Here is a 13,937-nt window from a genome sequence, read left to right on the forward strand (position 1 = left end):
CATCGAGTACCCCACCCCCTTCAGAGAGCGTTTTGTATAAAAATTCTACACTCATCTCCCAAGCAAACAGTTATTGCGGTTAAGAGGAAACATCCACAATACAGGAGTTGCCAGTTGTGTAAAAGGCAAAAACATACATTATATCGTGCACGATATTGGATGCTGAACACTATCAATTTGAATTTAGGTGGACAATCCAGCTCTCAATTTCACCTTCACAAGTTTAATGGATGAATAAACGGAAATAAAGTTAACAAATATTCACACTTATTAACTCGCGTTGCCTTGCTAAAATAGTAAAATTTTATACAATCTATTTTTACAGAGTTTTTTAAAACTACTTTATTTCGCGAATGACTAGACATATTCACTCACTGTTATAGTTACAAATCAATCTCGGAAATGGTTAAAATAGCAACGATAACAAAGAAAAAGAACCTTTACCGACTCATAGAATTAAAACGTTTCAATTAACCGGACTTCATCGGTCGGACAATTATGCTTGCGTAACCTGAAAATTGCTCCCCCCCATTCCCTCTCACTTTTCACCGCGTGATGTGGAGTCCATCCATTTCCATTGCTTCATTCAGCCTCGGAGATCGGGTCGTCAGAAGCTCCCACTCGTCAGTTTTTAGGCGCAAAAAACGCCGCCCAGCACCCGGCCAGCGCGGCGGCCTCTCTGAGAGCCCGATAGTTTTCACAGTTGTCCCAACAGCTGTTGCATTGTAGAGCTGGTGGCTGCGGCAAAGGCCACGCTATATTCGACCTCATTATGACTCTCCAGTTTTGGGGAGTTTTAATCGTTAGGCAGATTCGCGAGAGAAACAATTGGAATGCTTATCCGGACTATCCGCATTCTGTTTCTCCCCCCCCATTTAATGATTCGTTTTCCTTTTGTGGTCCTGTTACCATCTCAGCTCGTTGTTCTTTTTTTTAAAAAAACCGAGCTTGTTGGGTCTATTCGAAGTAATCTGTTATGAAATACCCAACTGCGGATTCTTTGAAATCCCAATCGGCCCATTCAACACACCCTCGATTCGAGTAGAATTTGATTCAGATACCTCGGTGTTCCTTTAAAAGAATGAGCACATTTCCGAAAATGTGTTAAAATCCAAGACATTTCAAACCAACTTCCTCTCGTAAAGTCCTCCCGCAGGGGAGCGTGCAATCTAGCAAAGGATACAGTCACATTTTTTTTTTTAGCTTCTATGGGCTGGCTGATCAACTGCGGAGTTTGAAACATTACTTTATTTTTCCAAAAACAGTTTTTTTTTGTGTGTTATGTTTGATTGAAGCGTTTTGTTGTGTAATAAACACTCAGTTTAACAGGGATCCACCACAAAGGGAGTAGCGGCGAGCTGAAACCGAGATCAAAATCTGTTACACACTGTACACAGAGGAAGAGAAATGTTTCAGGTAGAAATTACAGGGCAGCCAAACGAGGTAGCTGATGAGTGCTCTAAAACCAGTAAAGATCCTTGTTTTTTTCCTGGTGCGGCAGACCTGAGAAAGTAAAAAAAAACAAAGGCGAAAAAAAAGATAGGACATGTAAGCAGAACAGGGATAGAAAGCGGAGCTCTGAAAGTCAGGACAAATAAGAGATAGAAGATCCAGCTAAAAGCACAGAGAAATATAGGAAAACCAGGCCAGTTCACAAATGATCGAGAAAAACAGCAACACCACCTCGGCGCTGTCTCTTGTACTAACATTCCTTTGGTACTTCAAAAAAATATATAGACCTCAAGACAAAGGAGCGGAATTAGGCTATTCGGCCCATCGAGTCCACTCCACCATTCGATCACGGTTGACTTATTTTCCATCTCAACCCTACCTTCTCTTCCTAACCCACGGTAGCGCAGCGGCTAGCGCGATGCTATTACATGCTCGGGGCGTTCTGGAGTTCGGAGTTCAATTCCGGCGCCGCCTGTAAGGAGTTTGTACGTTTTCCCCGCCAACCGCTTGGGTTTCCTGCGGGTGCTCCGGTATCCCCCCCACGGTCCTGACCTACCGATTAGCAATTGGTCGTTGTGATGAGGCTAGGAGTTCTTGGGTCTGAAGCCCCTGTTCTGCGCTGAACCTTTAAATCGGGAGTTCCCAACCTTTCAATGCCACGCACCCCCACCGTTAACCGAGGGATCCCCTGCTCGAAATAAACAAGAATAACCTTTGACGCCCTTAGTAATCATGCCTTTGATTATACTTGTATGCTCTGTCTCATGCGTCCTGTATTTACTTTGTCCATTCACCGTTTTCCTGTCTGTAGCCACTGTTTTAATTTGAACAGATTTCCCAATGTTTAGCTTGCGATTTCCTTATCCCCGTGCCCAGCCCAGCCGCCGTTTTCGTTTTATACAGCTACTGTTTCACTTGTACTTTAGCGGTTAAATTATATATACCGGAATATACCAGAAAAGCTGAGAACTAGCTCCGAATTCATCTGCTGCCGTTCACTGTTAAACGTCACTCAGTTATCCAAATCTTTTCAAATTTAAATGTTATATAACAGCCAATCACATTAAAATAGTTCTGAAGTAAAGAGCAGACATAAGTTCCAATATTGCCAAACTCATTCCTACTGTTCATATTAATGTAACACACATTACGAACAATCTCTACACAATTATGTCTGGGCATTTCATTCATCTGTTTTTCAGACAATGCACTATCTTTCTACAACATATTTCTTGCTGTAAACCTCGCTTAAAAATCCTAACGCGACTACATTCGACTGATAACCTTCACTTCCTGAATAATTTTTCTTAATACATGAATGAAAAACCTAATGTTCAGCTGTGGTTAGTGACCGTCGGCAATAAATGTTCCTAAATAAGTTATGTGTGAAAAGGTGAACATATTCTGATTGATATAAATCGGCGCTGCTGAAATGACCCGACTTATCACTAACGTCGATGCATGTAAATCCGGTCATTGACTGCATCTGAGTTCTCATTCAATCTCTACATTCCTTTAATGCCGCGAACTGAAACATTTTGTTCAGCATTTGGATCTGATGTTGGTGGATTTGATATGTCTGAGATGAAAATCATTTACTGATTCCTGATATTGTCACCATGAATACGTATTATTAAAGGGATTGCACGGTTCACGCCACTAAATAAAATCTTTCGCAAGTTTAGAATTATTTAGCCGCTTTCAATAAACGATCGATTTCCCCGTTGCTACCAATGTGAACAGGCTACGTAGGTTCCAAAACGCCGAATTTTAAACGGTGTTTCGCCGCAAATGCATTATACACACCCCTATATATTCTGTTTTATTTTAAAAACAAATCTTTGTCTCTTAAACGATTCGATGTCAGTAATAAGTAGGATAATTTCAGCAGCACCGACTGATATTAATGGAATATTTCCACCCTTGCTTTGCACGTAACTCAATTAGGAACATTCATTGCGAGACAATAGCTAGTTATATCTGGATTGCTCACTCCGAAAACTGCATATTATGTATAAATAATTGATGTACAGAAGATGTTATTTATTGGACTCCATTTGTAACTCTATTGTGCTTCACATTTTTATGATGAAATAAGTCTAAAGCTTCAGGATAATCGTTTCCCCACTCTAAGTACCGAAAATGCTGAGGCGCGTTAACAAAGGAAAGTAGCGGGACATATGAAAATATATTTGTAACAGCCCTACATAACTTTCGAATCCAATTAGTGCAGAGAGTTGATATATTGTTTATTTGAATCCTGTCCAAACCAATAGGATAAAAATCTCCTTGCTATGTCAACTGTAAAGTCCTACATGAAATAACTCTAATAAGAGCTCATACCACAATTCCCACACAGCTCAATGGCACACAGCTGTTCATAATGTGGCACAAAATCACACGCAGAGGCCAGAGGGGCAGTCAGAGACACTCTTATGAATGTGTCATCAGGAAGTACTGAGAAAGTGGGGCGTCTAACCTCGCCTTCTGCTAATTCGGGAGTGCTTAAAACCGAGCATGCCTCCTATCAGCAACATCGCTCACAGACAGAAGGAATTTTTAACAAAACTGAAAATCACTATAAAATAAACCCATTTCAAAACAATAGTGTGCCCATGAAGTTTAGGCCTACATTTAATCAGTGAAACATGACCAGGTGATATAAATCTTCAAAGGCAAGGCTATGGTTTAATATTGTCTTAGCAAAAATGCATTGACTAAGCCCAGATGTGAAGATGTGTGCATCATAATGAAACTAGCAGATGCCATCTTGAAGGTATATATATATATCAAAGTTACAAAAGTGAGACCATCTTTAGTATGGTTGAACAAGATTCTGACCTGGTGTGAATCAAAAACACCTTTATAAACTAATACTTTTAATGTTTTTATAAGATGAATATCGCTGTTATTCTTCCCAAAAAATTTAAGAATTACCTCAAGCTGAGCAAAAATCCTGATATGCCTCCAACCCCACATGCACAGATCTCTGTCAACTGGGAGATGTATAAGACACCTAGGGCCTGCTGCTGTGGTGTAACAGAACTTTCACGAAGTATAATATGTGATGCAAATACATTGCAACAAATTTTTCACATTAAGGCCTTGCATTTGGCAATGGGAATTGTGCTAGAGAGTTAATTCCTATTCTTATATTATCATAGGATATGGGTTCATCTTGGGTGCTCTCTGTGCTGTGTATTCTTTGCTGGAACTGCAGATGAGAAGTTTGAGTCAGGGCCAAAATTCCTGGTATATGCTTGCAGCACACAAGGCTAAAGCTAGATTTAGTGCCAATGCAGCCTCAGAACAAGAGGACAATCAAATGCACACAGCTCCCAAATATTTGGCAATATTACAAAATATTTCTTTTCTACAAGTTTACAATTAGCCCAATGCAATACATTTCAGTTATAACTTGTTATGTAAGAAATTACAAACTTTTTGGCTAAGATAATCAAATGGTTATATGAAGTCAGTGAAATCACATCCCTTTGATTAGCTGAATCATTTGTGATTAGTTTCATTAATTGATGATTAGAATTAAACTCATAATTGGATAATTACCCCCTTGTTCATGATTCATTGTTTTTTCTGAAACAATATGATAGAAATCAACCAAGTTTTGAAATCTGGACACATTAGCTCTCAAGGATACATAATTTATCCTTCACTCATAAGCATTCTACTATAAATCTACACTTTCATTAGCAGGATTTCCATATTATAGTGTTTTTTTTTCTTTTGTTAATTAATACCAGCATTATAAAGCTTAGCACTTTTTATTATGATGCCATGTGCTGTTCTTTATAAAGGGGAAGAAAAGTAGAAACCATGATTTATTATACAATAACATGACCCGTATGTTGTTCTTGACACAATCCATGCTGACCTACAATTAACATATTAAAAGGGAAATATGAAAATTTCATAATATTTTCCTGTATCTCCCCTGTAGTATAAATACTTTGCAATGCTTTGCTATAATTAATTCCGTGAAGACTTATAGTGCAATCTCTGATTATTGTGGCTCAAATCTAAACAGCATATTAAGCATCATGAGTTTTCAATAATTGATAATTAATTCCATGGATCTATGTAATAGCATGACTTTATTAAAACACTTTTTTTTGGATGGCCACAATTGTTTGAAATGCTAAATGGACTACATTTTTTTTCTCCACAGACTCATTGAAAACCATACTGTAAGATTATTAACCAACATTAATTTTAATGTCCTGTTACTCAAGCAATATTTCTTTATACCTTTTTGCTTCAGATCCTGAAAGGTCTATTTATTCTGTTGCTTTTATTTCATATTTACATTGGGTAGAATATTTCTCTACTTTTAATATTACAGATTTTTTTTCAGGTTATGTCAATCAACACTTGTTAATATGAGACCATAATAAAACTAAATCTTTGTAGGATCTACTGAACATGAACAGTTTTGGTTGCATCACAGATTGAGAATATCCTGTAATGTGTTCGCAGTATTTTACTTTGTAAACTTAGTATGCATTCAAATGCTATAGGTTCAAATTGATAACAATGAGCCAGTGTCAAAATGTGGAATACACTGGAGTTCAGACTGTAAAATTGTAAGACAAAAGAGCAAAATTAGGCCATTAAACCTATCGAGTCTGCTCCACTATTCAATCTTGGCTGATTGTACAGTACACTACAATTTTGTACTGTACCTTGCAATATTTGATTAATGCACTGTACATTGTTTATCTGATGTGTACTTCTTTTGTAGATTTTATCCTTACTTTCCTAAGTTGTGTGTTATATATGTGTTATGTATACTACTGTACTTTACAAACTAGTCTGGAGAAATGTTGTCTCATTTGGTGGTATTCATGTATGTAGTTAAATGACAATAAAATTAACTTGACTATTTATTATTCCTTCTCAATCCCATTCTCCCATCTTTTCCCAGGGACACCCTCACAATCAGCCTCTTTCTTAAATATACTTAGTGGTTTAGACTCCACAGTTGTGGGTGGCAATGAGTTCCACAGATTCACCACCATCTGGTTAAAGAAGTTCTTCCTTATTTCTGTTCTAAAGGCATGCCCTTTTATTCTGAAGCTGCACCTACTGGTCCATTACAGGAAACATCCACTCCAGACCTTTCATCATTTGGTAGGTTCCACCCTTTCAAGACCTATTGAATGCTATTGCATCTAATCTCTCACCCCTGCACTCAACGTTGACCCAGGGGTGTCCATGAGTTCGGAGCTGGTTGGCTGGATACACTATGTGTATCTATGTATGCCACCGACTTCCACTGAAAAAGTAGCTGAAAGTATTTTGAAACATTAATTAACACAGTCCTTTAATTTATATACTTTACTTGCATTTAAGATATTACACCCTTTTCTTTGTAATTTTTAATAATTATGCACATTTATTGCCGTTTCTGAGCATTCCTAATCACCAAAAATATTTAGAAACAGTAAAGATCTTTGACAGCATGATGTGTTAGGAGGTCAAAAAAGATGGTCATTAACAGTTTGGGAGACTCATAGGAGGCTAATCTGTTATTCTGTGGAGTTATGTCAATGATACCTGGAGGACATTAGGAGGTGTGAGGCTGCCAAGATATGTGGTCCCATGATAAACTTGAAGCACGGGCCAGGTCCAGGGAAATCCAGCCCATTAGCTAATATGTGGCTTTAGCTACAGGGTTGCCAGATTTTAATCCAGCAATGTCAAAGGAATGTAGACACACTTTCAAGACAGATCGTGTATGAATTAGAAGTGAACTTGCAGATGGTGGGATTCCCAAATGCTTGTTATTTTTGTACACCACCACACTTCTGACCATGTGGAAATGCAATGTGAGAATAGGACCTAAGGTCCATTCGTCCCTCCTGGCACTTATCTCTGCAAGTGACCGAAGTGCTACACCTGCCCATTCACCTCCTACCTTGCCTCCAGTCAGGGCCCCAAACAGTCTTTACAGGTGGGGCAATGCTTCATCTGTGAATCTATTATGTCCGATGTTCCTGATGGGAACTCCTCTACATTGGGGGATCCCACCATGTTGGGGGATTGCATCATATAGCACCTCCACTCTGCCCACCTAAAGGGGAACTTCCCAGTGGCTAAGCATTTTAATTCTGATTCCCAATGCCGTTCCAACATGTTGGTCTCTTGTGCCATGAAGAGGCCACCCTCAGGGTGGAGGAGTAATGCTTTATATTCCATATGAGTAGTCTCCAACCTGATGGCTTGAATATCAATTTCTCCTTCCAGTTAAAAAATAATTCCCTCCTTCTCTCCTCTTCTTGTATTCCCTACTCTGGCCTCTTACCTCTTCTCATCTGCCTATCACCTCCCCCTGAGTCACCTCCTCCTTCATTTTCTCCTATGGTTCACTCTCCTCTCCTATCAGACTCCTTCTTCTCCAGCCCTTTACCTCTCCTACCCACCTGGCTTCACCTACCACCTTCTAGCTATCCTCCCTCCACCTCTCCCAACCTTTTCATTCTGGCATCTTCCCCCTGCCCTTCCAGTCCTGTGGAAAGGTCTTGGCTGGAAACGTTGACTATTTTTTCATTTTCATAGTTGCTGCCTGACCTGCTGAGTTCCTCCAGCATTTTGTTTTTTTTTAAACTCCCTATAGAATACTTGGTCTCTGTGTGCATATTATTTATGAAATAGATTCAATGATCATTCTAGTTAATGGTAGTCCCCAGGAATTTAATGCTGAGGGGATGCTAGGCTTTTGTTCACCTGCAGGTTTCCGAGATCTTGCTGCATGAAATACAATGTGCGAAAATGTGTTGTTTTACGGTGGTAAACTTAACATCTAGGACTATTTCTACCTCCACCTCACCAACTGATTTCTAGAAAGGGCCTCTTTGCAGGCTCCCACACTAGGGCACTGAAGGCAGTCCTCACACTCCTATCTCTTTAGACCTGAGGCATTCATTATGTTTGCAATCCTATCGAGAACCCTTTTGGCTTGTATAGTTCAAATCTGAAATGACTACAAACAGAACAATTTCACGATGTTTCCAAAAGCTATTAATTTCTTTTATGCTTTAACAGCATTAAAGATAAAGATTAGCTTTATAAAGATTAGATTTATTGGTCCTTCAAACATATAGTGAAATACAGCATTTTGCAACAGCAACCAACACAGTGCAAGGGACTGTGCTGGCGCCACACTTCAGCCGACCAATGTAGCATGTCCAAAACTCACTAGCACTAACTTGATGTCTTTTGGAATGTGGGAGGAAACCAGGGCACCCAGAGGAAATGCAAGTGGTCACAGAGAGAACGTACAAACTCCATACAGACAGCAGTGGGAACAGAACCCTGATCGGTGGCCACTCGTGCTGAAAAGCAATTGCACTAACCACTATGCTGCTGAGCTGCCCCATGGTAAAAATATAAAGAATATCAACTTCATTCTGTCTTTTACAGGTGACACTTCCAAGAATCAACCCCCCCCACCCTCCCCACCGCTCTTTTAACAGATTATTTCAATACCCAGCAGAAAACAATCACTTTCAGCTGATGGACCCTTTTCTGGTTTATCACCTCTGCATTCGCTTCTCTCAAAGTATTTACCTGCATCCACATTGATGTTGAGGGTTTGGCTCATGTCAGTGGAGGGACCCGTGAAGGCCCCCGTGGTCCATGCAGAGGTCGTGTCACTCTTTGCCAGGTCACATTGGGGTGTAGGGACAGCGGGAAGCCTGTGCGGCCTCACCGAAGGCACTAATAGTGAACTGTAGCGTGGGTCAAAAGGGGCACCGACCGCATATACGTCATGCATGCTAGGCCGTGTGTAGACAGAACTCTGTGTACTGACGGCGCATCCCAATGAGTAGTGATGGTGGTGCCAGGGCTCGGGGGCTCCTTGATGCAGATGTGTGTGCAAAGAGGCACTCGAGTATGGGTCGGCTCCAAAAGGCAGCTCAGAGGGGGCTCCTGCTAGGGCATTACCTAGACTGCTACTTAAGCTCGCTGACATAGAGGGCTGGTAAGTGCTGTTCCAGAAGGAAGGAGGAAAACCTCTCTGGTTCATTGGGAAGGTGCCCTCTGCAAAGCAAGAGAACATGGGGAAACTGCTGTTAATTTTCAGTAACAATGATTCCAATCAATATTTGTAAAAACACAAATCAAGCTTTTCTCATTAGAAACAAAATTATATATGAAGGATCAACATTTTTTGCCATATACATTCATACTGTACAAGGGGTGATTGATAAGTTTGTGGCCTAAGGTAGAAGAAGTCAATCTTGGAAAACCTAGCACATTTATTTTTCAACATAGTCCCCTCCTACATTTACACACTTAGTCCAGCGGTCATAGAGCATACAGAACTTGGACCTCCAGAAAGTGTCCACAGATGGATGATTGATAAACTCGTGACCTACAGTAGAAGGAGATGAGTTATTAACTTCAAACTTTCTACATAATCACTCAAAGAGCTGACCTGCAAGTGCATGTAACGAGAGCTGTATAACTCATCTCCTTCTACCTTAGGCCACAAACTTATCAATCATGCATGCTGTGGGGACTTTCTGGAGGTCCAAGATCCGTATGCTCCACAACTGCTGGACTCAGTTATAAATGTAGGAGGGGTCTGTGGTGAAAAATAAAAGTGCCAGGTTTTCTAAAATTGACTCCTTAGGCCATGAACATATCAATCACCCCTCATATGTATTAGGAATTTTGCTGGGGTGCATTAGTCAGGACACAACATGTTACAAAAAACAGCAACTTTCAACAATCATAAAAGTAAAGAATTATATAAAATAGAGTTAAAATTAAAGTACAGATATGTAATAAATAATATATCATGTATTTATGATATACAGTAAATAATATAATTGCAAACAGTATATTACAAATAATGTATACATTATATTTCCAATGGGGGTGTGTGGCATGGTAACATACATGGCACAACACTTTACAGTACCAGCAACCTGGGTTCAATTCCTGCCACTCTGTGCAAGGAGTTTGTATGTACTCTGCATGACCGTATGGATTTTCTCTCACTGGTAGGTGAGATTTGATTTTCACTCAAAGACTTACTGGTAGGTAGGTTAATTGGGCATTGTAAGTTGTCCTGTGAGTAGGCTAGGATTAAATCAGGGGATTGCTAGGTGATGTGGCTTGACGGGTCAGAAGGGCCTACTTCATGTTATATCTCAATAAATAAATTAAAAATAATAACATAATATAATAATAATAATTACATTGTAAGACATCCCACACCATGTCCCAGATACGGAATTGTTATTTTCAATTTGGTATTTTTATAATACACTAGCTTTTTCTCACAATGAGTGAGAATAGATCTTATGCATGGTCGTCAGAATTCTTTTTATTTTCTATTTCACGCATTTAAATGAAATAGAAGCTACTACAGCATTGGTACCAGAGGAAACGGGAACGTTTATAGCAACGTACCAGAGAAGGACCCAAGCTAAACAGCACCTGAGAATATTTGTTGCATTCTCCAAATATCCAGCAAGAAGTAATATTTAAATTTGTCCCACTTTGTTTTTAAAAGTTTTCAAGTAAAGGCAATTGACAAACAACTGAAATGATTTTAATTAAAACACAATTTAGTCTTTCTGAAGGAACTTTGCGATGTTTTGAATCAATCGCAGTTACATATCGCAGTCACCTTATGTGCGGACAGTCCTCCGCCTAGCATCACTTTATGGACATACAATCAATCTATGTATATAAACTATCAGGTATTTATATTTATTGTGTTTTTATTTCTGTATTCTTTATCGTGTTCTACTTATTTGGTGCTGCATTGGATCCGGAGTAACAATTATCTAGTTCCCCTTTATCCGCGTGTCCTGGAAATGACATTAAATTACACAGAATATGCTACCACTACTAATGGCGGTGATATCAACGTATCATTTAAGCTTCAAATAATTTGACCGGATTCATTTAAAAATTGTAATGCACTGGAAGGAAAGACATTCAGAAAGGAACTTTGAGAAAGGGCAAGCTTACGAAACAGGACGGATTTATGGTATATTTTAGGTGTCAAAATTGGTATGTTAAGGTTATTTACGGTTATCGAAATGGCAAGTAGTTTCTGGCCACTGTTACAATGAACTCAGATTTAGCCGGCGAACTTTGATATCGATGTGGTTTGAAAGCGAATCTCAGAACGCGACAGAATAAAGCGGCACTGTCATTATTTATCTGAATTCAATAACGACAGTATTTTATAACGTCGAGATCTATATCAGCGCTGAGGGCATATTTCAGTCTGCAATCTTCGCTCAATCTCTGAAGAATTTGTTGAACTGTAATTTAAGGGGCGGGTAAAGAAACAAATTTCTACTTGCAGACAGATCGGATGGCGGAAGTGAATGAGAAAGTAGACACTGTGTTAGTAGATTTCAGGTCACAGTTAACTACTTGAAGCACGAGGAAACAACGTCGTCACTGTTTGAATGCACCTGAACGAAGGTGAGCTGCGGACATCTGGAGAAGCGGTACCTGTCCCGCCAACCATTGTACCTGTTCCGTAACAACACTATTACCGGGATATGAGGGCATCAGCTCTAATACACGATTAGTTTAAGGATGTAACAGATGATGCTCCCGCTAACATACAAAACCAAGCTTACACTCGACTTGATTCGTACTCATATTAAAGCGCTTAACTCTAAAGCATAGATGTCCAAATTGACATGATTTCGTGCAAAGGTACCACACTAGGTGCAAGGATTTCAATAATGTCACGAAGTGGGGTTATTGGCGTGCGCATTTAAACCTATGTCTGGTTGTTATAATATCATTTTACTGGCAGCTAACAACGTGAACACCGAACCCACCTCTCCAAGAACTGGAACTTCCCCGGGCGGATTTGGAGCCACCGCTGGCCGTAGTGTAACTGCTGGGCTGGCTCAGTGCCCGAGAGAAATGTTCATCAACAACACTGCTAATGTCACCCTGAAAGTACGTGAAGATCACGCAGCGGGAGCTGAGGTACTCCGCGTCGGGCGGGCGCTCTTTCTCGCTGCCCGGGTCTTCCTCTTTGATCGCAGAGCCGTGCACAGAAAACGTCCCGCTGATGTTCGCACTATCCGCCGCCTCCTGCATTTTCGAGTAGAAGGCTAATTTCTGGAAAAGAGGGAAAGTCGAGATCACAACCACCAGCTGAAGCAACTGTTCTGCAGCTCGACAGGATCTGTAGCGAGCTCTCGGGGCGCCCAGGGGACTGTAAGGGTCTTATAGATTGAAGCCTATAAATAAAATGATAACTTATACGGTCCTCAATGACTTGTGATTGCCTAGGGTCACGCGATTTCTTTCAATTCTACGCATAATAGAACCGTATTCAGGAGCGCAAGGCACAATAAATGTGACTATCCGCGGCAATTCTTGATGGTTTCATCCAGCGCTGAATATCTGCAAATCACACACTCTTTCAGGGCAGCTGCATGTTACTGTGCCACGCAGGGGGACACCGCCGTTTTGAACGCAGAATAAGGTGGTTAAATGAGATGGACATTGGCTGTCCGAGGTGGAGGTAAAATGGGAGATTCTGTTAGCTATCAGACTGCAAACTGGAACACACGGAGAGTTGGATATTAGGACTGTGTAGTACCGGAGGACAGTCCCACACAGTATTTATAACTCCTAATAATATACTTCGAGTGATTACCCCCAACTTTTAGTGAAGTTATATTGAACTTTTAATGAACAGCCCCAACTTTGAATGCAGAAAAGTAGATTGATTATTGCACAACCAAGCATACCTGATGATGGTAAGGCGAGTACGCTGCTGCAAAATAAGGCTGAGGACCATACACTTGATACATAACATCCAGACAGCTCATGGCGAAGGCTGGAGTCCGCACCAGGGATAAGACGTTGGAGACTACGGGCTCATGGGCGATCGTGTCCAGTGTGCGCGAACATCGCTGCCATGGACGCAAAGCTAAATTCTGCCGCGTAGCGCCCAAGCCCCTCCTGCCTCGTCCACCCTGTCCGACCCGACTAAGTACAAAAAGCAACACCAGACATTTAAATGGGACGCGGTGCGGCGCGACGTCAGTGAACGTCTCCCTAACGCGGCCCCTCTCGATTTACCAGCGCCCCAACCGGCTTGAAGAAACGACGAAGGGCGCGATTGTGAACAAGCAGACAACTCCAAGCATGTCTCCGGTAGACCTCGCAGCGCCGTCTTTGTGAACAGCGGATTCCCCACGAAACCATGACAGGCGGGTCATGTTAACTTTTCTTTCAGCATTTCAGTCAAATTCAAGATGTCACGGGGGACTTTGGTTAACCGTGCAACATCCAATTGTGAATATCTATCCACGTCAAGCCTCCCAATTAGTGCTCCACGTCGCATTTCAAGTTCATCTCCTCCCTGGCCAGCCCCCTGCGTCTGAAGATGAGATCTTTCTACTTCATTCCCGCGGATTCCGGAAAAGAAAAACATACGGAATACCGGAAACAGTGAGCAGTTC

General features: G+C 40.9%; 1 protein-coding gene across 3 annotated transcripts; it reads right to left on the reverse strand.

The window, feature by feature from the left end:
- Window positions 1-203: 203 nt before the first annotated feature.
- vgll2a (vestigial-like family member 2a) lies at window positions 204-13,518 on the reverse strand. 3 transcript variants are annotated; one of them, XM_073057407.1, is made up of 4 exons: window positions 13,221-13,518; window positions 12,294-12,582; window positions 9,040-9,513; window positions 204-1,358 (listed from the first exon to the last, which is right to left on the reverse strand). In XM_073057407.1, exons 1-4 carry the CDS (start codon window positions 13,299-13,301, stop codon window positions 1,318-1,320), a joined length of 885 nt encoding a protein of 294 aa, XP_072913508.1. In that variant the 5' UTR covers window positions 13,302-13,518; the 3' UTR covers window positions 204-1,317. The 3 variants fall into 3 exon arrangements, with proteins under 3 accessions (XP_072913508.1, XP_072913507.1, XP_072913509.1); XM_073057406.1 differs by having other exon boundaries at window positions 204-1,503; XM_073057408.1 differs by having other exon boundaries at window positions 204-1,071; window positions 13,221-13,489.
- Between the last annotated feature and the right edge of the window lie 419 nt (window positions 13,519-13,937).

This window comes from Hemitrygon akajei, chromosome 9 (genome assembly GCF_048418815.1).
Source record: "Hemitrygon akajei chromosome 9, sHemAka1.3, whole genome shotgun sequence".
Taxonomy (NCBI): Eukaryota; Metazoa; Chordata; class Chondrichthyes; order Myliobatiformes; family Dasyatidae; genus Hemitrygon; species Hemitrygon akajei.

Coding starts and splice junctions, on each gene's coding strand:
- vgll2a (XM_073057408.1), bottom strand. CDS start 13,301: ATGAGCTGTCTGGATGTTATGTATCAAGTGTATGGTCCTCAGCCTTAT. Junction 9,514..12,293: donor AAGTTCCAGTTCTTGGAGAG/GTGGGTTCGGTG, acceptor CTTGCTTTGCAG/AGGGCACCTTCCCAATGAAC. Junction 1,072..9,039: donor CAACATCAATGTGGATGCAG/GTAAATACTTTG, acceptor ATTCTTTTAAAG/GAACACCGAGGTATCTGAAT.